Source organism: Colossoma macropomum, unplaced genomic scaffold, assembly GCF_904425465.1.
Source record: "Colossoma macropomum unplaced genomic scaffold, Colossoma_macropomum, whole genome shotgun sequence".
Taxonomy (NCBI): domain Eukaryota; kingdom Metazoa; phylum Chordata; class Actinopteri; order Characiformes; family Serrasalmidae; genus Colossoma; species Colossoma macropomum.
Genome location: NW_023494800.1, coordinates 10,929,897 through 10,955,019, shown reverse-complemented (window position 1 = coordinate 10,955,019; position 25,123 = coordinate 10,929,897). Strand labels below are relative to the sequence as shown.

At 42.0% G+C, this 25,123-nt stretch overlaps 1 protein-coding gene across 1 annotated transcript in view; it reads right to left on the bottom strand.

Moving 5' to 3' along the window:
- Positions 1-14,553: 14,553 nt before the first annotated feature.
- LOC118820121 (splicing factor SWAP) overlaps positions 14,554-25,123 on the bottom strand; it is a 131,310-nt gene continuing 120,740 nt past the window's right edge. The window contains exon 18 of the mRNA XM_036588260.1: positions 14,554-15,348. Coding sequence (XP_036444153.1) covers positions 15,283-15,348 — 66 coding nt within the window. The 3' untranslated portion in view covers positions 14,554-15,282. The remainder of the gene's footprint in view (positions 15,349-25,123) is intronic.

Genomic DNA, 25,123 nt, shown 5'->3' with positions numbered 1-25,123 from the left:
GAATACATATTCCCAATACTTGTATTTCATTACATCCCAACCTTGGCTGTATGTCAGGCATGTTATTCAGGCAAGATTTGCTTTCAATGCCTTCAAATGGCTAACACAAGAATATTCATTACAGACGTCCTGCCACTTTTCACCTTATTCCTCCTAAACAAACATCAGCTCAGCTGTGTGCATCCCTCCCCAGGCCTCCTCTGGTTTACATCAGAGAAGCTGATTACTGTTCATGGATGGTATAAACAAACTCAATTTGCAATTTAAGAGAATTATACTCAGAGTGATTAGACTATAAAAAGGAAGAAAAGGTGTTAAACAAACAATCAAGGAAAATAACAGGAATACAGATTCTATTTGCAGCTGTCTCCTCTCTAATGATGCAGTCAACACAATCTAACCTTTTTTTTCCAAAGGCCCAGTGTGTGTTAGCACAGCTGCAGAGTTAGGCATGCTTAAACACCACCCCCACTGTTTATTCTGACAAAGCCTTCATGACCCTCCCTCCCCCTCAATATCACCTCATCAAAAAAATAAAAGAAATGAGCAAAAACCCAGCAACAATGGGAAACAAAAAAAAGCTAGAAGAGTCCAGCTGAGACCTTGAGGGAATTTTGCTCTCAAACAAACAGTGGCACACTCCAAACGGAACACAATGGCCAATTAAGCAGAGAAGATTAGTGCACGCTGGCCACTGGCTCTCTCTCTCCCCCTGCTCTGTGGGGACGAACGCTGAGCCATATGGACACCGCTGTCCTCGGGGAACGCGCTCAAAGTCAGAGAGCAGCTGAAGTCTGACTCTACTGTGCGGCCGCATGTACGAGAGCGAGAAAAAGAAAGAAGGCGGGAGCGCAGAAGGCGGCGAGAGAATGAGTACGAGAAAAAAGAGGAAAGGAATTCTTCTTCTCTTGCGGTGGGATTACTTGTTTAATAATATGCCCCTCAGCTAGAATCCGGTGCAGGATAATTAGGTGTGGCTCCCAGAAACGGTGTTTGCCATGAAGGTTTCTAAGTGGATTTAGTTTGAACATTGCAATAATTGAGATTAGAAGGAGAAGAAGAAATAATATTTGCGTTCGGACACGCTTGATGCCAGACTCCACGCTGAGCAACCTTTGAGGCTGAGAAGAGAAAGCTCCATGTTCCTCAGGCACTGAACATGCCACACAATCCTTCACCGTAGCCAATTCCTCTGAGAGAAAGAGAGAAAGAGAGGGAGAGCACGCCGGAGCCGAAACGATTCCCTTCCCGCTGTGCTCAGGCGCAGCAGAATGAGGCCTGTGGAGCTGCTAACTCGATGGCGCAGCGCCGACCGGAATTGATGAGGCCATTCTTCTCTCCGATAAAAGGAAGGTGTGTGGCACAGGACAAACACAATGGCACACTTTGCAGGTAAATTATGCCACACGCTGCTTCGTAATCATGTTGCAATCACGGCCGCCTCAGATTGCCACTCCCAGCGGTGTGATCACTCTCACCAATCCCACATGGAGCTCCTTTCTCTGACCCTTCTTTAATGGCAGGATTGGTGCATTATGAGCACGGGTGATTTGTGGGAGAAATTTCGGCGATGCCTTTGATCCAGTGCAAGGGCCAGAGCTGGGTAACCTCCACTGTATTTCCCTCACTTCACCAAAATGAGACACAACTTTAAGAAAGCAGGCCGAAGCAGATCAAAACCAGATGCCGTGGAGAGGGAGAGGTCAGCGTTTCCCCAGACATGACCCCAATGAACCACACACTCATTCACTATACACAGTGCAGACACCCAGCAGCTTTATTTCAGGCCCAAAATGACAGAAGCAACACCAACTTTGTAGAAATAAATGACAACTGTATTTTCTTCTTCAAGAGATAAGAGACAATTATGGTCTATTATTAAAACAACATTGCAGAAGTAATGTACAACTGATTCTCCTGCAGAGTTTTATTGTTGCTCTAATCACATCCACCTCCATTCTGAAGCTCTTGAAGGCTCTATGAACTGAATCAGGATTGGTAACCTGAGTTTGCAAATCATTTAAAACCAGACAATGTAAGGTTGAAATCTTTTGCCATATAATACATTAGAGTAAGAAAACAGCAACGAAAACCAACAGACAATTTCAGAAAAGCATATTCGGTTAACTTTTAAATTCTGCAGTTTTATTATTGTCATTCTGCTCTACATTTGATTTTTATAACATAATAATTTAAATGTAATTACATAATAATTACCATGGCAGTTATCAGAGAAGGACAATTGTATGGAAAAAAAAAATAAAAATAAATAAATGTAATTCCTATCTACTTAATCTCCTCATCTACTTACAAACACAAATTTGGTGATGATTCACAGTACAGTACATGTGTCAGGCTATAGTCCTTGCGGGCCAAAACACGGCAGACTTCAGCCTCATTAAACACACCTGCTTCAGCTCATCAGATAATTAGCAAGGCCCTCATGAACTGAATACAGTGTGTTAGATGAGGGTAAACACTAATCTCCGCAGCACTTTGGCTCAGAGGGTCCCCAGTTTGACATGTCTGGTATAGTATCTGAACCTTTGATAAAATTTCTGCTACGAGTTAAAAATAACAAATATAAAATTATACAACAGCTCCAACATCACAATCTGATTGGTAACGAAGCGCTCTACCTGTGATAACATGTTTTTGGTCACAATAACTATCATCCTGCTGAGCACTGGTTGCTAAGAAACAACTCACGCTGCAGCACAAACTTGCTAAGTTTCTACTTCAGCACATACAAAAACAGAAAATGGACACTTTGGATAACTTCTAAGATATCATTTAACTTGCAATCTGTTTTGGTCAGATTTTGTAGAAAAGTGGGAGAGCAGGATTACATCAAATTCTGAACGTGCCAGAACTAAGATGGAATTAGAAAGTAGCAGAAAACAAAGATGGGCTGTGAAACACTTCAAAGACTGACTGGAACAAAATGACATTCAGGTTATTCTAGAAAACACTGAAAAAGCTGAGCTGAACCTGAGAATAGCTCTATCGTAACGCAAAAGGCTGCTACTCTTTTAGTGGAAGGTATTGCATGTATTATATCACATTCAATACAACTGTCTTCTTTGATTCACTGTCTTCTTTATTTTGTAGAACTGTGGCATAAAAGCAAAAAAGCACTCAAGATCATGTGTTATTATGAATAACATGGCTGCGATGATTTTCAATACTCGCCTCCAGCTCATGCCTTTGGCCAAATCGTAGCCGTCATGTTAGAACATCTTGCATTCTATTGCTTAATAACAACATGTGTACAACATCTAAGGCAGTGGTTTCCTACACTGTTAGAAGGTTCTGTGCAGGAACATTTTTCCTTCATCAAGGTACAAACAATGTAAATGTACAACAGTGGTTTTAAGGTCCAACTGTGTACCTAAATAAGTTTTTCCAGGTTAAAAGTACATCTTTGTACCTCTTCATAAGCGAATGTTTTAAAACAGAACAATAAAATAAAAAGCCTGGAGACGAGACAGGGTGTGTGGAGTCAATACAACTTAGAAAATATAATTTCAATGGATTATAGGACATTTATGGTACTGAGGTGTACCCCTGAGGGTACCAACATAGCTAGCTAGGTATATTTATACACTCTCAGAAAGGTAATACTGTCACTGGGGCAGTAGCCCTCTTGTCACTGGAGTGGGACCCTCAAGGGTACATCTCAGTACCTTTAGTCAGGGAACATAATTGTACCATAATCCATTAAAAAATATTTTCTAAGTTGCATTGACTCCACACACCCCGTCTCGTCTCCAGGCTTTTTATTTTATTGTTCTGTTTTAAAGCATTAGGTTTTGAAAAGGTACAAATACGTACTTTTCACCTGGAAAAAACTTTAAGGTAGACAATTTGACCTTAAAATTGCTGTTGTACCTTTGAGGTACATTTACATTGTTCGTACCCTCTGACGATTGAAAAATGTACCTGCACAGCACCTTTATTTCTAAGAGTGTATGTTCAGTGCAAGTCAATGAAAAGCGGTTTGTCTTCTTGATCATCTGGAATTCAGCCACCTTTAATGTATGGCTGCAAACAGAACATTTTAGGATTTCTTTGGTGTTTTTTTATAAGCTGCAAAAAGTGAAATTTGAAAGGCTACACTGATTGTGTTCTATATTCTTGTGGGCCGCAGAAGCAGTCAGTTACGTGGGCCGGAAGTTCCAAAATGTTGGGAACCCCTGTTCTAAGGGTTACTCTTGATGTGAAACTTGTTTGATAGCATACTGACTTAATTGCAAAATATTTCTGGAAAAGAATCCTTACCTGCTTCCACATTTGGCCTACAGTATGTGTGTATAACTACAGCATTACATCAAACCCGACCCCACTCTTGCTGTTCTATAGCACTGAGAGCAATAAAACCCAAAGTACCTGGAAGGTTTGTGATGATTACACCGTGACAGTGCCGTGTCTCCTCATTCCCTGAAAGTTACTGCTGTGGAGATATAAGGTTATCTCATGACAACCGTGAAATGCAGTAGGGGGAAACGTAAACAAATGCATTTGTTTCCCGCAATTGCATTATGCTGAGAGGCAGATCCTCAGAGGGGCTTGCGCCGAGACGCTGGATTCAGCAATAATCATATCCATCCCTCACAGCTGAGCTCCACTCTGTTCCCCCCATCCCCTCAAGCTCCCCTCCCTACAGCCTTCCGTCACTCTGCACGCCACTAAACAGTGCCCGTTATTGCTGCCTGAAAGTGCTCGTGGGGTCTGAGGCGAGGTGAAGAGCAGGACAGCTTGCGTGGGCCTGGTTTCAGAAAGAAGGAGGAAAAGGTAATCCTGAGGCTCGCCTGCTCCGAGTCGATATCTGCCTGGAGGGCTATGGAAAGATGGGCATCAAAGACAGCATTTCACTCTCGCTTACTTAATTGCTGCAGACGAGCAGAGCTGCAGAGGGAGAGGAGCTGCAAACGAAAGTGTGTGATTGGAGCCTCCTGAACCTTCTCTTTCTTTCTCGCTCTACCTCGCTCTCGTTACATAAGCAACACAAAACAGACTAAATTGAAAAAGGTCCTCTCAGGACGCAGCGGGAGGTCACTGACAAACAAACCCATCGAATGAAAAGTGGATATTTCACCGCACTGATTGCTCAGAGGAGCCATAAGTGTTTGCTCACATTCATAAGAACCCAATTACACAAGTATCAACACAAACTTTCTCATTTTGATTGACTATTTAGAGGACGGCAAGAGGGCTTCTTCTTCCACAGGTGATTGCACCCCCCCCCCTCTACGCTCTCCTCTCCTCTCATTTCAACGTCTTTCACCCCGGAGTCACAACACGAGCGGCTATTAAAGTGTGGCGCTGCAGGATTTATGAGTGGAGCGCGGACGAGGGGGGAAGGCTGGGTACAAGACGCCCATCAGCGCCTGTTTTGATTGAGTCCTCAGAGAGTGCAGGACAGAGCCGGTGGCCATCATTAACCTTCAAGCGGCGGCCGGTCTCTGCGTGGTGTCTGACAGGCGCGACAGGGTCCAGTCTGGGTGCACGAGGGATGCGCCACTAATGTGCCGCAAGGAGCTGGGCCTGGACTGACCTCCTGCAGCCACACTGCTTGAGCTATCCGTCTCCACATCAATCGTCTTCACTCTCTGTGGGTTCTTAAACCTTTTTTAGGAAGCACATTTTTTAAGTGAGATTTTTCACAACATCTTGGCCTGTTAGCTTCAGTGCTGCCCTCTCGGGGCTCTCTTTGCTCGCTGTTGACTAGATTCAGTGTTTCAATCACAAGATAGCACTCAAAACTTTCCATGCTAAAAGGATAGCAGCTAGCTATTTTACCCACCGTTGTTTGTAAAAGTTTGGTAACTGGTTAAATTGTAAATGAAAATAAGTTAACACATCCTCTACAGAGAACACTTTTTGCACCTTTTAATGCACAATTACTGTTTATTTACTGAATTAAATATACTGGAAAAAAAAACAAAATATAAAACGTGGCCTGTGCAAAAGTTATGTGACGTTATACTTTATTTTTTCCCCTATATGTTAATTCTTATGTATAGCAAATATATAAATTGTGCAGTAAAATTAGCAGAAAAAGGCACATTTAAGTGTGTTCTCTGTAGAGAATGTGTTAACTTATTTTCACTTAGAAAAATCAACAAACTTCATTTCACTGTAGAGTGGCCAATGCAGCTGGTGAACTGTTCTCTGCAGTTTGTCTCCTATTTGTATGTACAGTATATAAATATGCTCACTTCAGCCTACCTGCCTTTTTACTGAATATCCTCACATCTTAGCTGATTAACTCCTGCCCGTCTTACTGATCATTACTTTTGCCCAATTTTTACTTGATTTCTTGGTGATATTAACATTATCTCTAAACCTTTATGCTAAAATGTTACCATGTAAATTATTCATGGGATGGTGATTTGTCATTATTTTATGCACCTTCTGACCATTCACAGTTGTTTCTGTTGTTGGCATGGCAACAACCAAGCTGACAGATGGGCTGTGTCCAAACAAGAAGAACTTTCTGACAAACATCAAAATGATTTGTTTCTATTTTGTTGCATGTGGAGATGCAAAATCAACATTATACCAATAAAGATAGTAGATAGTGAAAATAGTAGATAGTTGACTTACATCCTCAGACGTCATGTTCACTAAGTTTTAACTGAGTTTTCTAAGATGGTGTTTAAAATGGTGGATGAAAAGTCTACACTTTTTGCCATTTATTCGTGTTGTGTTTGGCGTGTAATAGTCATAATTCTGAGCAATTATGATGCCGGGAAACTATCTAAAATCTTGAAATTGTAATATAATCCATAATCTCAAGATTGCATTCTGTGTGTATGTGATATGTTTTATAACTTGTACAGATATAGCTTATTATTCCGATTACTTGCCATTTCAATGTAAGAATCCATACTGGCTCATACCATCACTGTCCAAAGAAAAACATGTATCTCTTAAACTGTAACTTTAGAGGGGGACAATTTACAAATAATCATAAAGCCCATTTCACACCAGATGGGACGTGGCGCAGAACCACTCCGCAACACTTATTTCACACCAGACACGACACGCATCACAAGAACAAAGCGGTTTCTGTTTGGGTTGCATTTTCACATCATACAATTGTCTTTATTGTCCATTTATTGCTTTTATTATTGTTTAAATCATTGGTCTCCAACCCTTGTACTGGAGAACTGCCTTACTGCAGAGTTTAGTCCCAATAAGCTGTCCTGCCCCTTCCTTAACTCTAATAAATCAGATCCAGCCAATCAGGGTCTTGTGAAGAGGTGGAGCAGGTGTGGCAAATTTTGGAACTAGGCTCCGTGTGATGTGTAGCTATATGAGGAGGAGATGCATGTGGCTTCACAACATTAAAGGCGCACTATGCGATTTGAGTCTAACACATTTTTGTCAAATTCAGCAAATATCTCCTCACAGTACGATAGCTATCTGTTCTGTGTGTGTGCTGGAAAAAAAAACAGTGTTTATACACAGCGCTGGCTCTGTAAACAGGACACAAAGTGGTTTGGGACAAATTACACAACACTATTCCAGCCAGTCTGCAACAGGAGACGTTTATGCTTGTGCACAGGACAGGGGAAGGGGAGGGGCTGCGCGCTGAACAGCATGCATCGTCAAGAAGCAGAGTTGGCTGAGATACTGCCAAAGAGGAGATCTGCAGAACAAAGACTGAGAAGGACGTTCTTAGATCAGGCAAGGCCGTTTCAACAGTGGAGACCTCCAAAGGCTGATGGTGAGGCGTCTCAGCGGTGGAGAGATCTCCGAAACTTGACAAAGCCGAAGTTGGCTTTGTCACAGTTCCACCTTAAATCATGCAGCGGTTCAATTCTGTCGCTTCAAAAGAACTGCTGCACAATTGAAAGTGGAACGGGAAAATCTGAACAAAAAGCTGAGGCGCCGGAATGTAACTGCTGCACCATTTAAGGTGGAACGGGAAAATTCAGCTACATTGGGAGCTGAACGGCTTGAAAAGGGATGAGGAGGTTGCTCTGTTTCAGCTTGACAGGAGGGCAACATTAACATATTTTCGCTATTTCACAGAACCAATAAATCAGTTTAGTTTTGCCCCATTTGCTAATGTTTGTGATAGCAACTGGTTAGCTTCACAGCATTGACAGTTTGCTAACCAACAACCTAGCTAATGTTAGTTACATCGCTAGCTGTGTCGTCGCTCTAATGTTATGTCATGGTATTTGTCTGTACAACATTTGCAAATGATTTTATGGCCATAATGGTCACCTGGGCAATATGCGTCCTTAAATTTTGAGGGTGTATTTGTTTGGCTTTTGAGCTCTCCAGAATCATATACTCCGCCTTTAACCTACATAAGGAATTTCTTCACCTTATCGAAGAGTTAAAACTACATTTGTTGACTTTTGTAATAGCCTAGATTGTATACTATACACTGATCAGGCATAACATTATGACCAACTCCTTGTTTCTACACTCATTGTCCAGCGCAACACACACTAACACACCACCACCTCGTCAGTGTTACTGCAGTGCTGAGAATGATCCACCACCCAAATAATACCTGATCTGTGAGGGTCCATGAGGGTCCTAACCACTGAAGAACAGGGTAAAAGGGGGCTAAGAAAGCATGCAGAGAAACAGATGGACTACAGTCTGTAATTGTAGAGCTACAAACTGCACCTATATAGTAAGTGGAGCTGATAAAATGGACAATGAGCGTAGAAACAAGGAGGTGGTCATAATGTTATGCCTGATCGGTGTAGCATAAACAATATTTCTTTACTGTTCCTGCCTAGAAACTGCTAGCATGCCACATATAGCATGCATCAAAAATAGACCCAAAGTGTATGTTTTGTGCTTCAAGCGTTACAGTAAGAAAGGCTACATTGATTAGTAAATAAATGAAAAATAGATAAAAAAACAAAATTGGAGATTTGTTTTGGACAGCAAAAATATATTGGCTGGTTTGCTCCAGCACTGCCCTCTTGATCATTGCTCTTTGGAGTCTCAGATCTATTTGTATGTACTAAAACTTGAAAGTATAGAAGGTCTACAAAGATACAGGGAGTCAATAAGCTGTTTTCAGCAAAGCTGCATTCTATTTGTGCGTACGATATACAACCTAATATACAGCAGACACCGGTATCGCCTGTTCTTTGATCTCAAAGATTTTGGCGACAATTGCAAACCACTCCAAGATTTGAAAAACAGCAGTGTAATAGATCAGGTGTTCGCTCTGTTTCCAGCACAATAAACACAAACTCGGTTTCAATCCTGACAAACAATGCAAGTGGTAAACAAAGCCAGAGAGGGAGAAGAGGGAGAGAGAACGAAGTCAACCTGATAGCCTGCTTGGGGGAGTCCTACTTCATCTAGCACTTGCAATTAAACTCGTTCAGGTATTACGGCTGCAAAACAAAGTGCGCTAGGTTTGGCAGGGAGCGATGAAGACAGTCTTTTATAAGGCAACATGTCCTCAGAGATAAGCCAGTGCAGACACTTCATCTCTGAGAATGTGCAAGATGTAAGCCCCCAATTCCTTTTGTTTATTTTCGCACGTCTAATCTGCTGCATCTAACAGCGCCACCACACCTAAGTTGATGTGCGGTGCTGGAATGAGATAAGAAGAGAGGGACGAGGCTCCAGACTAGCGCACTTAAACATCTCTCCAGCCTCTCACACCCTTCAGGTCCCCTGGCCCCACTCCACATTTGACTTGCAAATGATCGAAGAAGCGGCCTTTTCGACGGCTTTGATAAAATATTCCTTCTCTGTCTCTCTCTGCTGCCCCAAACCAGAAGCCGCCGAGCTGCACAAGACAAGCCGGTGTAGGGAGGAAAGGCCTTGACATTGTCTCAGAGAGGACGGGCAGAAAAATAAGGCTAGAAGAGGGACAATATACAGACCATATATATATGGAAACTAAGCTGCAAAAACAGCCTATTTTGAATTCATTGTTTATGGTCATAAGAGCTGCACAATGTACTGAAAATTCTTTCTGCAATTCAATAGTGTTGATAATTTCAGCTATTTATTAACTAAGCTAGCACCAGCTGACATTATATGCTGCCTATAGAACTTAATGTCCCAGCCAAGAACCATTTAGAACCTCTATTTTTATAAGTTAACTGAGGTCAGGCCATGGATATAACATGAGTAAAGTCAAAGTTATTTATATAGTGCTTTTTACAACATTGTCTCAAAGCAGCTTTATAGAAAAATCCGGGTCCAAAGCCCCCCGTGAGCAAGCCAATGGCGACAGTGGCAAGGAAAAACTCCCTAAGAGCAAGAGAAAGAAACCTTGAGAGGAACCAAGACTCAAAATGGGAACCCATCCTCCTCTGGTCGACACTGGACAGCAAACAACAGCAGCAGAGAATGTGATTTGACCATTAGTACAAGATACGTAAAAATGAAAAAGCAGGAGAAGACATGTCTATGATTAAAAGATGCAGCAGTATCATCAGGAGGGTCAGTGGCGTGCAGATGGAGTTTGCACAGCGTTGTACAGCAGGAAGCTCCATGGTGGTCAGACTGGTCCAGAGGGATGGTGAGCAGTAGGCACCCAATCAAGGCAGTGTTAACACTGGTAAAAAGTCCACCCAAAAACCTCCAATTAAATATATAGATGTATATATTGACAGATTTAGATTATATGAAGTAAAAACATCACCTCTTGCAAATTCTGTCAGCTGTCGATAGCTTGTTTTGCTCATGTGATTGATTGTACTACGGAAGTTAATAGAGAATGAACTACAGTAATTTGGGGGAGGGAGCGTACCCTTCTCAGAGGAGAAACTGCTAGCACTACAAGTGTGACAAGTTGCCCCAATTGTGGTATCATGATAACCCTATTGATGATGTCACAAAAACCAACACATATCTGCCCATAAGCACACAGCTCATTAGCTCTGCCCATTGATGCTGAAGTCATAAGAAGTGTTTCAGCATGGGCTGCTTTTTGCATGAGGCACAATACAGGGCAGCCAGTCAGAACAGAGCTAATTTACATATATGGACCATTCTGCCAATTGGGTTGAGAACACATTTTGGACTTATAACTAACTTGGACATAAAGCCCTTTAGCTTTGATTGACTTTATGACTTATGTTTAATTTATTGAAATATTGAAATAATAAGGTGGCCTGGAAGCGGCTTGGGATCTCTCAGAATGAGCTGGAGGAAGTTGCGGGGGACAGGGGTCGTCTGGGATTCTCTACTTTCCCTGTAGCTACTGCAACCCTATCTGGTTCAAGCAGTTTAAGAAGATGAATGAATAAATGAATGAATGGAATAATATTTTTTTATTAAAACACAAAAAGTTTACGCACTGATTTTGAGACTTCAGGACATTTACTTTACAATAATGGGATCTAACTGCTCACCTTGTGGCCATAAAGGACCGGGATGCAGTCTCACTTTCTGCTCTAAAACGGAGGGGTGTGGCTAAAATAAGGCTTTAGCTATATATATATATATATATAAAATTTGTTTCGGTAGTGACATGAAAATGTGAGACAGCATTTCTTGAATAAAATTTTTGCAACTCATGAAAAATCTACATCTTTCAACTTCACTTTAAAAGAAATCAAAAAGATCATCTCTAGATTATCTCTAAACAATTCATCGTTCAATTAATTTCAATGAGAGCCACAGGAAGAGTCACCTGGCCAAGAGTGACAGCTTTAACAATCAAAGGAAACAGCAGCCTTAAACTGGGATCCTGACATCGGTTATGCAAATCGCTCACATGTGCACCATCATCAGTCTGAAGACAGCTGTTTTGTGTGATCACATCAGTCTTGCTGGTTAGGAGATAAAACGGCACATTTCCATAAGGCTGGGTGGGAGAGCTTTGATGCCGACTTGAACAAGTGCTGATGTGTAAGTGAGCTCAGGGGCTGCATCTCTTAAATCAGGGCACCTTGAAAATCGACACAAACAAAATGGTGTAATTAAGATAAAAGAGGCTTGTAATTTACCAAGCACTCGGAAACACTGCAACCGGAGAAGAGCAATAAACTGAGCAATAAGACTGCTGACCTTCATCAACTGTTTGTAGCTCTTAATGCATGCACGCACACAATTCCTGCACATTTTCATTACACAGTGATACTCAGCACAGTTTAAGATCCAAAGCACATCTACAGTTGAGACTCTCCTCCCTCGTGGGAACTTCAAACAGAAGAACTGGTTTTGGCCACAAGTTGGAAAAGTCTCCATCTAAGAACCACATCAAGAGAAGCAAAGTTCTACAGCACATGTCGTCTCCAGCCCTTTCATTTGCTCTTTGAACTGACGCCAGACTTGAACTCTACCACTTTGGAGCTTTCCGTCTAGCTCAGTTCCTCCGATGGCATTGGGCGGAGGGGTATAGAAAGAGAGGTTGGAGAAAAGCCACAACAAAGAGCAATCGCGTGCCACCCAGAGTTCTTTTGAGGATTCCTCTTCTCCTCATGACTGACTACTGTCATGTGGCATCGACAGGGTACATCATCCGTGCGCATGGATGCTTTTCTTCGGACGAGCGCCTGCAGATGACAGAGGTAAATAAAGCGAGCGATGAATCACCTCTCAGAGGGATCGCTGAGCCTGTTGCGCGGGGAAGGCCATGATCAGAGGCTGTTCCAGCTAACGCTTCATTTTCCTCTGCGGTCAGATGGGGACCGGGGGACTTGCAAGGCCCAAAAAATGAACAAATCACCTTAACGTTCTCCATGTTCTTCTTCTCAATTACTTTCCTGAGAGACTCCTCCAACACGGCACAGGCAAATCGCGTTACTGGCAAAGATTCAGCCAACATGAGGCAATGATCTTTAGTGTGCCGGGCAGCTGCTGGGAACGGAATCAATGCAGGTGTTACGAAACACGTTTAATTGCATATAAATCTTAGAGTTAACGCAATGTCAGGCACTCATCATTGCAGGGTCCATCAGAGGCATTATGACACAAATTTGAGTAAAGCTTTCCCCAAAAATGATCTGTTCAGCATGGCTGAGTAGATATCTGGGCGAGAGTGGCTGGGTCTCTAGAGGAAGACTGAGCCTCTAGGGATCCTCAAACCTGTCCAATTTCCTCCCCTAAACGAGCTCCACCAGGTCAGCACTGATGATGCACAAGCACCCAACAGCTCTCTAGAGACTGCCTTCTTGGACTTAAGCCCAAGTAAAACCCTTTCACTTAATTGACAATTAGCTAATTAGGCATATATGCCATTTCCGTGAAACTGCCAACGACCCTTCGCCAGTAAAATATTTTACATGAGGGAAATAAAAGTTGTTTACCAGTGCCATCCGCTCAGACAAAGTCATTTATTTCTTCCTGTGAAAACCGTTTATCTCGCAGAAATGAGTAAGTACACAAGCTTAAAGTCATTAGCGATTAATTCGGGAGGATTATGAGAGAGGCACACTCTTTAGCACGGGTGCTCATGCACACTACAATCCCCACAAAGAGAGCTTTGTAAAGTATGGGTCCCTCCTTAAGAAGTCCCTCCTCACTGATTTCCCACATCCACTGAAAGCCTTGCAACTCCACTGCGGTCCCACTCTCCGTGGTAACAACTACACAAACAAAAGCGCTGCTGGACACAACATTCCTTTGTGTTATCAAACGTGCTGCAGCTGTCGGCCTGGACAAAAAAACAGAATTAAAGAAAAATCGGTGAGGAACTGCGCAGACTCCACAGAATTTGAAATAAATGTGTCATGAGGATTAATGACATTCAGATGTGAAAGTATAATGAAAGTTCTGTTTGTTAACTGTGGTCCGAAAGTTGTGTTTTTGTGCAATTACAGTACAAATAAACAGAAAATCACAGACCAGGGCATTCTGCAATGACATAAATGAATGATCGCTTTCGAGGACCTGAGGTTAAACGTTTATTACGCCGCCCTGCGCAAGTTAGAGAAACTGCGTGAAAACAAATGGGTAGGAGCGAAAACCCCTGATCAAGAAAAAGCTTTCGGCTCTGCACAAAGCCCCATTGTTCTGTCAGTAAACCAGATGGACTATAAACATTGTTTGCTTCGAGCAGAATTACTGGAAATTTATTCTAAGCTTTTCGCAGTCCGCAGAATTTTCGCAGCCAAGTAACACTAGAGTCAAGTAACTCCATCAGCTCCGCAGAGTATAGAAAAACAAAACTCCGTAAGGGAATAAAGTAATACTGGCCAAGTGGAGCGTGGATTACACTGGGTCCCCTTGTGGGTGTGATCTGCACTCCTGGGGAGCACAGGGCTCGTGGGAAACTCATGCTGCCTCTTCCAGAATCCCACTGGATTGTGTGATGTATACCACAAGGCTCTGCAAGCAGGTCCAACCTGTCAGGAGACTCAACAAACCCACAAAGCAAGAAAGTTCTATTCATAGTCTTCCTCACTAGAGGACACAAGCCTAAGTTTCTCTCAGCAAGACACAGAACAGACAGGCCTGTGGAAATTAGGGCGAGGTACCGCATGCGGGTGGACCGTCCAGAAGCCACAGATTTCACAGGTGCAGGAAATGAGTAACAAATGAAAAGCATGGAAGGCTGAAGAAACCCAAACCGGATGCTTACATAAAGTGCAGGGAGTCTGGTGACACGTGGAGTTCATAACTCAGAATTTATTACTGTTCAGTGTTTTACAAAGCAGATGCAAAGTAATCCCCTGTACAAACTCAGAACATGAAGGCCACATCATTTAAAACTAAATAACAGAGGAAAATGTAGGGCAGCCAAAGGCTGCAGAAAATGAACCTTGCTGGAAGGGAGAGCTCAGACTGGAGAGAAAGAGGAGAGAGGGAGAAAATAAACAACATTATCCTTCACAGAAGGATATAACACTGCCCCTCTGGCAGAAGCATTATCACACAAGAAGGAGCTCTGTCATCAATTTGGGTGAAAGTTCGAATTTGTTTTTGTAGAACGCACGGTGCTTAATAAATTATTTCCTGTCTCTGAGATTTCTTTATGGTGGCACCTTCTGGCAGAAAAGAAAAAAAGAAGACAAACAAACAGTTTTTTGGAGCAGAAGGATGAATAATCCCACAGTCTGCTGCCTGGCTCGTCGTACACCTGTTTGGGCTCCAGCATGTCCTCCAGCTTTGCTCTTACAACAATGCGACTCTCCGTGGCTAACGCTCATCTGGTTTGCAAAAAATAAACAACTTGGAAACATAAGATTCAAATCGCCATACATAAAGGGATAAAAGCACAGCAGTCCAGCCCTGCATTCGTGAAGGACAGAAGGTGCTCCTGAACGGTCAAGTTTGCGGTGGGGCAGGAACATTTTGCAGCGTCTGTTCACTTCGGTCACTCTGCGCCTCTCAGGACGGGTTGGACTGCAGACCCTTGGAAGCAGCCAGCATCGCCCTCACTTTAGCCATCAGGTCCTTTAAGGGGAAAAGGAGAAGAAAGGTGAATTACACGGGATGAGCTTGAGCATGAAAGCCTGTGGAGCAGGGAGAGCAGAAAAAGACAAAGAAGAAAGAAAAGGATAGACAAGAGGGAGAAAAAAGGGCAGACAGAAAGAAGACAAGGATAGATGTTGTGCGCATGAAAAGTTTGCAGACCTTACCTTGATTTGAAATTTTCTTGCTACTTTTAAATTGAGAATAAAATCCCAACAAGTTTTTGGTAAAATAAAACAGTCATTTATTACGTTTTGCTTTAACACTCTTCAAGTACATCAAAGGGTAAAGGAGCAGGTTCCTTCTCGTTGCTTCCCAAATAATTAATTCTTCACATGCTAACATCAAACTTATAAAGAAGAACCTAGGGCTGGACGATATGGCCAAAAATGTTATCGTGATAAAAATGTTCATATTAGTGAGTATCGATAATTATGATGATAAAATGTCAAATCATTATGTCTTTCAAGTTTAAAGGCTGATTTTTTCCCCTGAGTTAAAGTTGAAGAAATCAGACGGTTAACTGTGGTTTTAAACTATTCTTTATCATCAGAACATGATAAATACTTGTCAAGCAGAGAAACATGTTGTAAATCTGTCCTGGGATAGTGGGAGAAAGTTTCCCAGCTTTTTACCAGCTGGTTAAAGCAGCACTCTCACACAGCACGGCTGCAATGTTTATAATCTTCATAAATTAAAAAAGAAACATTACTTTTAGCCATCTGGTGACAAAGGCTGATTACAGGTGCTAAACTCAACAACTTCAGCTTAGTATGGGTTAGTATGAGCAGTAAACATCTTTTTTGTCGTTTGATCACGTTAATGTTAGTTCTCTACAGTAACATCAATTCGGCTGTGCTGTGTGTTTGAGAGAGCGCTGCTTCAAGTTAGTCAGCTGCTAAAAACAGCTAGCCAGGGAAGCTAGCGTTCTCCCCCTCTCCCACGCCACCAGCATCTTCAGTTTGCTTTCGTTTAGTCCCCATCCACTCTCTCGTGGAATCATGGCGAAAAACTCAGAAGTTTGTCCTCTCTTGGCGACAACAGAGAGGTGTCACTAGAATGTGGAAGCATGAGAATGGTCTGTTATATGGAACGCTGATTGAACGTTTTTTATATTTCTATTTAGAAGTTATCATGATAATTATTGTTGTTTTATCACCCAGCCCTAGAAGAACCATCCACTGAAATGTTCTGTTTTAGGAACTATTTTTATCTATTTTTTAAGCTGGCAGCAAACTAAACAAAACCAAACTACTGCTAAACATAGTCATACAGCGATCAGGCATAACATTATGACCACCTCCTTGTTTCTGCACTCATTGTCCATTTAATCAGCTCCACTTACTATATAGGTGCACGTTGTAGTTCTACAATTACAGACTGTAGTCCATCTGTTTCTCTGTATACTTTCTTAGCCCCCTTTTACCCTGTTCTTCAGTGGTTAGGACCCTCATGGACCCTCACAGATCAGGTATTATTTGGGTGGTGGATCATTCTCAGCACTGCAGTAACACTGACGAGGTGGTGGTGTGTTAGTGTGTGTTGCGCTGGTCTGAGTGGATCAGACACAGCAGTGCTGCTGGAGTTTTTAAACACTGTGTCCACTCACTGTCCACTCTATTAGACACTCCTACCTTGCCAGCCCACCTTGTAGATGTAAAGTCAGCAGCACTGCTGTGTCTGATCCACTCAGACCGGCACAACACACACTAACACACCACCACCACGTCAGTGTTATTGCAGTGCTGAGAATGATCCACCACCCAAATAGTACCTGCTCTGTGAGGGTCCATGGGGGTCCTGACCACTGAAGAACAGGGTGAAAGGGGGCTAACAAAGTATGCAGAGAAACAGATGGACTACAGTCTGTAACTGTAGAACTACAACGTGCACCTATATAGTAAGTGGAGCTGATTAAATGGACAATGAGCATTATGCATGTTTTCATGCTGATCGGCGTAAGTATACAGCCCCATAAGGTGATGTAGGAAACCATGTGACATCTAGACCAATCGCAGTCAGGGGAGGTCTCAAAACAAACAATGCTGAATTTAAGACTAATCACAGTCAGGGCTTTAGAACAAACTACACAATGATCACCACCAATCTGTAGGAGGTCTCAGAAGAAACAATGAGGTGATGAGCTCTGTAAGCAGCCAATGCACACTAAAATATGAAATCACTGTCATTTTGGCCAAAAAGACACCCTTTGCTTTGAAACATTTTTATGTATATTATTTTAAGTATAATACCAGTTTAGGGGTGTATGGCATTGTTCTCAATGCAGCACTCTCACAATTATGATACTGTTTTCCTCAGAGAAAACCTGAGTAGCCTTTAATATATTCAGTTACTGCAAACCAGTGAAGAAAACTTCTCCACCTGTACTACAAGATTGTGAAAAGCTAGCCATCCATAAACTTTTGACTGGCAGTGTACACTAAAAAAATCCACAGAAACATGTTTGGGATTCCAGAGTTGGATGTGTATGATAATCCCTGGCTCTATATGCAGCCGGGTGGTGATGTTATGGCTGAAAGCATACATAGCACAGAGGCTCTTTCAACAGGTCAGGTGTGGATTCCCATAACCTCCCCCAGCCTGCAGACCACCCAGTCTAAATCCAGCCTCTGAATGCATACTCCAGGCCATAGGGCACCACAGCTGTTCCTAGACAATCTTTCAAAGCACCACTCAGGCGATGATTTCACTACTTGTTTATTCACTTATCTGTCATATTCATGTACGCAGCACACATATTAAGTTCCAGTTCCGGCTAGTGGACACGCATATCAGCATACTATCATTATATGATGCTATACGAGGACAGTCAGCATACTTTAATACACGCATTACTGGTTCATTGGTGATGCGCAGCGCTCTGAAGACAGGCCTGTTCACACACTTGACCCCACAAGCACTAAGGATGTTACGATACATATATTAATGTTCTCTAACATGTGGGTTGCAAGATAATATGCTGTTAGATTTAATGTTTTAAAAGTATAAAAATATCAGACATACTGACATAAATCAGACTGGTTAAAAAACTCTCCAGTCTCCATTCCTAGAGCTGGCTTTACATGCGAAACATTCATGCAACTATAGCAGTTTCAAGTTGCATAAGATATCCTACAACTCAATTGCAATCAGCTGCACAAGTTGCCACCGTTTCAACTTCATGAAACAAGTTGAAAGCGCTGATCAAAATGCAGATAACATTATGACACCATGTTGAATTACATAATTTCAAATTATTATAGGAACAAGAAAGTAAAACAGGAGAAGATTTGTTGGACAACTGAAAAACGAGATCCTTCTATGTAAAATTGGCAGTTTTTCATTTCATTCATTATGTGTGCCATGATAACAAGCCGATAAGTTTCTTGAAGCTAACATTCTATAACCAGCTGGCATAAATAGTAACAGCTGTTGAAATGGCTGCTTGTGCTCCTGTGTATTCTTCTTTGTTGGTCTGCTGTTGTCATCTATGCAGTTATTCTTTTTCTCCTCTCTTGATGCCCACAAATCTTACAAAGTGAAGATTTCTTGAGCCACTTAAACACTATTGTTTAAAGGTTTAACATGCTCAGATTAAAAAATTCAAACATATAGTAAAGAACCCCAGACAGATAGATAAACAGACAGATATAAAAGAAAAATACACAAAGATGCTGCAAAATATTTCTTAATTTGATGCATCAAGAAATATGAGCTGCTAATTTAGCCAACTAATGGAGCAAGTGAATGAGTTGTGCGTGTCAAGTTGCACAAAAAGTATGTTGCACACAACTAGTTGCATGAAGGTTTCACCATGTAAAGCCAGCCTAAAAGAGACAACCCCCCCCCAAAAAAAACCCCAAAGAAAAACAAACAAAAAATAATCTGCTGCAAAACCGTTTATACTCTGAGAGTATCTGTTTATCTTCCAAGAAAATTACTTGTTTTTGTTAATTATACTTTCATAAGGTGCTGCGGTCTTGTTTCGGATTTTCTCTGAAATAATAAAAGCAAAATGAATACTGTTTTTCTTGTTTACTTGTGCATTCAAAATGTATAAAAACACTAAAATACATTCCATATTAAGAGATTTGTCTATTGCTACACTGCTAACAAATACACCACAAAGATTCCTCTTCACTCACAAGCTGATGGGTTATGTTTGGCTGATGACAGCTTAATTCATCCCCTGCCTGTCTGTGAGAGAGGAACCTCCAGCTTTTTTCGCCGGCTTGCCGGCGGCCGACACTCATTAGTCCTGCCGCTCGCAGTTTGAAAACAGTCCAACCTGGAGATTACACATCAAATTGGTAAGATAGTCAATCTCTCAGAGCGGGTGGCCCCACTGCACAGCTGTCATAGGACCTGAGCTTTGCGCTGCCGTGTCTCTGAGTTAAGCTATTGCCTCTGGTCTGCTCGTCTGGATATGGAGATATTGATCAAGAAATTCCGATAAAGCCCCGGCAAAAAATAATCATAAAACAAACAAATGAGCGAGCAAATGCAAACATCTCTCTCACACACACACACGCATGTCTGCCCGCTCATATAAAAAGGCAGTGAGGAGGTGGATGAATATGAGAGCTCTGTGGGGGAGGGCAGTGGAACCAGGCATTAAACCTAAGCACTGCAGCAAAAGTTGCAGTAAAACTGTAAGAGCAGGCAGACCACGGTGGCCCATATGGAGACAATAAGATGAAATAAAACAGAAAGACAAAAACAAGCATAAGAAGCGGGTCCACAGAGAGCCACAAACTCAGTGTGGGCTGCTAGTTAGGTTCCCCTACACTGGTCTCCCAATAATAAGACTCCTAATGGACTAAAGGAGCAAAGTTCTCCTTCCCTATCATTGTGGCCTGGCTTGCTGCTGTTTCGCACAGTGCGCTACGTCCCTGTAAATGCTTTAACTGCGGTCCCCCATCAGCCCCACAGCACTCACAGGCAATCAGTGCACCAGCCATGCGAGAGGAGGCATGATAAACATCTGACTCGCGTCCAAGAGCTAATACTGCCTGGCGTGGAGGCTCGCTGGACGAGCAAGGATGTCCTTTGGCTACTGACTGCATGGCAAATTTGCATGGTTAGCATTTGCCAAACAATTAAGAGAAAAAGGCTCTGATATATGAGACAGAGAGCGAGAGAGGAGGGAGAGAATGTGACGTAAACAAACAAAAACAAACTGCAATCAGCTCCACATAAGGAGGCATGTAATGCGTCAGTGAGTTAAAAGCCTATGGCTGGTGATGGAGAGCCACAATCACAGCACCTTGATCCCATGCATTAACGCGACAACACTAAGCCCGGATAAAGGGCTCCCCGCGCTACAGTCAGTCATCAAGACTGACCAGAGCAGATTACCGCAATGAGCTGAGGAAATCTTCACTGTGATTGCACTGCATTACAAAAGCACAGCTGGCCACAGCACAGGCCAGCACAGCTCGAGATGGTCAGAGGACGCAGAAATCTCTTCACACGTCGGTGGATGTGCTCCAGTTGTTTGAGGTTGTTAAGACTGGCAAACAAACGCAGATGCAGTCATGATAAGGCTGGAATTCTCACTCATCGCTCTTGTGCTGGGCATACTACTACACACCGCTGAGGCTGAAAGATTAATCGTTCTTATATTGTAATCGCAATTTGAAGGACTGCAATATTGAAATTGCATAAGCTGCAATTTTTATTATAGTCTTAGAATCAATTATCAACTACAATGACACACTGCAAGTTCAAAGTGGGGAAATCTAATAACATGGAGCTTGTGAACTACCTTAAGATGAATTTGACCAATCAGAAGCAACCAAACATCCGTGTGCAGTGACAACCACAACTAACTTGCAGGCTACACACCGTGTTCAGCATTCAAACCTCAAGGCAGAAAAAATGGATTTGTTGATCTTTTTCGCCCACCCACAAAAAAATAAGGCCCAGGCTTTAATCAATAGAAAGCAACTGCAATTTTAATTGTAATCGCAATACTGGTCAAAACAATTGCAATTTACTATTTTGGCAAAATTGTTTAGCTCTATATATGGTACTGGATGCTATCCTTAATGTGTCTGCAAACTCAAAAGTGAGACCGGAGAGTCAAAGTCAAGAGCTTGACAGTTGCTGAGTGTCAGCACAGCTGATCTGGTGGTGCGAGAGGGTAAAATGAGTCAGCTGTAAGCCTTGATTCAGGTCAAGAGGGAGGCTGGAATACATACAAAATGGAAGCAAGCTGCCTGACCTACAGGCAACAGTCAGTGACTAAGCTAGGTGGAAAAACATAGAAAAAGGTAGACAAGACATATACGGTACTGGGCAAAAGTCAGAGGCCACCCTTCACCCCTTAAATGTTTAATTTCTTCCTTTGGTAAAGTTTCCATTCTTTTCAGGAGACTTGTTTCCAGTTTTTCAAATCAATTTTTCCACACCTCCAATGTTCAGTCTTAAAAATTGACTGTAGATTGTGCTTCTCATGATCCAAGCAATCCCAAACACATTCAGTGATGTTGAGGTCTTGACTCTGGGGTGGTCAGTCCATTGTTCTTAGACCATGAGCAGCTTCTCCATCCGATTTGCAATTTTTCTTCTTTTTGTCTGTTTGCTTTTCTCAGTAATGCATCTGGACAGCTAAACATCTTTTAGACCCATAGTGTTGAGTCGTCTTCTCACAGTGGAAGGATGGACAAAAACACCTGCAGATTTTTTCAGATCTGATGCAAGAGTGTAGCTTGATTTACTCCTCTCTCTCAAAAACGAAAGCTTTAAGTACTGTTTTGCACAGTACTGCAAGCACTCCAAGTGTGCACTGGACCAAACTTTGACCTCCGGCAAACACACAACGGTGTTTATGATGTATCAAATGAAAATGATCATAACAGGGCTGAAAAAGAGGATGGTAGTTCTGATGATGTACAGTGCCCTCCACAAATATTGACACAGGCAGTCAGGTTTTTCATTTTATCTCTGCTGGTACGTATGTAGTCTGTGATACCATGTATCCGAACTGTCCAGGGCCTTTGGAAGAAAAACAGCCCCACAACATGATAGGTCCACCATCATACTTTACAGTAGGAATGAGGTTTTTTCTGCATGGCTATCTTTGTGTCCATGCCAAATCCACCTCTCAAATCCACAAAAACCTGTGTTTTGTTCTCATCTGACCATAGAACATGGTCCCACTGAAGCTGAAGGAGTTTGTTGGTCCTTAACAACAGAGACTTTCTGGCAACCCCCCAAAACAACTTGTGGTTACAAAGGTGGTGTTTGTAGTTTGGGAGACATTCTAATCCCAAGACCTAACGAATTTTCTCATCTGTGAAGCTTGTCCACTCAAACCATCCTCCTCACTGTGCGTGGGGTCAGTATAGACATGCATCCTTTTCCTGGCAGACCCTTAACGTCTCCATTTGTTTTGAACTTCTTAATTATTGCTCTGATAGTGGAAATGGTATTTTCAACTGTTTAGGTTTTCTTGCAGCCATTTCCTGGTTTGTGCAGCTCAACAACCTTTTGTCGCACATCATTGCTGTTTTCTCTGGTCTTTCTCATAGAGATGGATGACTGAGGGAATTTGGCCTGTTTCATCTCATATATTCCCCATTGAAACAGAAAGTCATGACTCACCCTTTAAGGGTTCCTAATCACTCAGGTGAACTTTAAAACATTAAATATGAATGGGGATATACGTCAGTCAGATTTCACTCTTAAGAATTTCTAGGGGTGCCAACAATTGTGGCAGAAATAGATTTAAGAAAAAATTTCTTTCATGACAAAATTTAGTTTTTTATTTCAGTCACTATATCTTTAATACAGGTTAGATTTTTGGGAATGTTTTCAATGAAAGATCAAAAGGGTAAATAATTAAGAATATTTTTACAGCTCATTTTACTCAAGATTATTAGTAGTGCCAATATTTATGGAGGGCACTGTATCTGTCCAGTTCCATCTTTGCTTGTGTCATAACTTATACACCACAATGAAACTTGTGTGTGCGCGATACCCCATGTTTGCCCAACACACCAGATGCTAATTAACCAATGAACTAATTAAAAGGACTCATATTGTTGAAACCCAAAAAAAACCCAAAATACTCCTCGCTTTTTAAACAGTTTCAAAACGTACTGTTCACTCCCCAGTCCACATATGGAAACTAAGCTGCAAAAATAACTTGGTTTGATGCCACTGTTTTCATGACATCATTAAAACCAATGCATTTACATATATCCTCCCATTTAGCCATCAGCAGTTTACCTCTGCCCACTGATGCTGAAGTTATAAAGAGTGTTCCAGCATAGACTGCTTTTTATTTAGGTACCATACACTGCAGCCAATCAAAGGCACAGCAACAGCTTGTTTAATTCTAAGAAATCAAGAGATGTTGGAAAAATGACCATGTTAAAACGAAAAAGGGGAATTAAGGGGAAAACACAAGAAAAATGAAGGCTGTAGCCTCTTTTATAAGCCCTGCCTTAGGTGAACTGGGTGCATTAGTACAGTGAGAACACAAACATGCAGCCCAGTGGTACTCTTGGATCAGGACTGAGAACCACTGGTCTTAGTGTGCGCTCCATTTCAACAAAAAGACAAGAAATCCTGCGAAAAACTGTGGCTTAAACTGTGACAAGCACTTTTTGAGATTTGTTAGGATTTTCTAAGTTTTTGCCCGGCTTTACTGCTTCTAGGAAATACAGCACTCCATGACCACATAAGGCATTACCATATTTTCTGATGCTCTCTCAATATAAGTGGCGAGATTTGTCTCTGAATTGCAAACACTGCACTCAAACATGAGTGGTTATGGTTCAAGTACAATTTAAATTTATTGTGCTTAGGAAAATCCATTTGATCCATCTTATCTGTGGTTCAAACACTATCCGAAAAGACACAAACGCAATTTTACTCTGCTTCCCAAAACTCCAGTATTTGTGTAAAGCCTTATGACCTACTCAGGCAGAGAACACGGTCCTGTCTACCTCAATGCTGTATGACAGAGGATGAGCCACTCCAGTGCCACTGTAAAACTCTTGCTCTTCTGCGCCTGCTCTCACTCACTCTCATCCCCCCCAGTCTGCACTGAGTAAACTAATGACAAATTAATAACCTGCTGGGGCATGTTCCACGCTCGCCCATAAACTCCCTCTAATCAAACCATCAGTCACCTGCCACACACTGCACCCCATCCATGTAAAATAAGCCCAAATGAAACATAAAAAATATCCACTCAATTTCAGTGTGCAAAGGAGTGTGAAAAAAACAGTCCATAACGTCACGGCGGCAGACACACACGCCTAGCACGTCTGGCTGACAGGCAGTTTTAAAGTTCATAAAATCCCCCTGTGAGCTGCGGGCCGCTGCACACAACGTAAACACGCACTGCATGCTGCAGCTGCCCTGCATGGTCAGCCTTTTCACCAAGCTGTGTTTATATCCCTAAACCAGTGTTTCCCAAACCAAACGCACCACATTTGTGCTGTATTACAGCTCCGAACACACCTGAACCAAGGCATTACGCACAATCAATACCTGGGGTTAGAGCAAAAAAGTCTACCATCTGGTCTTAAAAAGCTGGGTTGAGAAACACTGGCCTGAGCTAGGGATGTTCAGATCAAGGCACATTTTAGACGAGACACTACAGGTTAAAAATGATCCATTTCACAATGATATTTTGCCATTTCATTACTTATATTTTGTCAAAAAATATATATTTAGATATTCAGATAAGACATTATCTACTTAAATACGCATACACTTGCACATTTCTAAAATCAAAAAT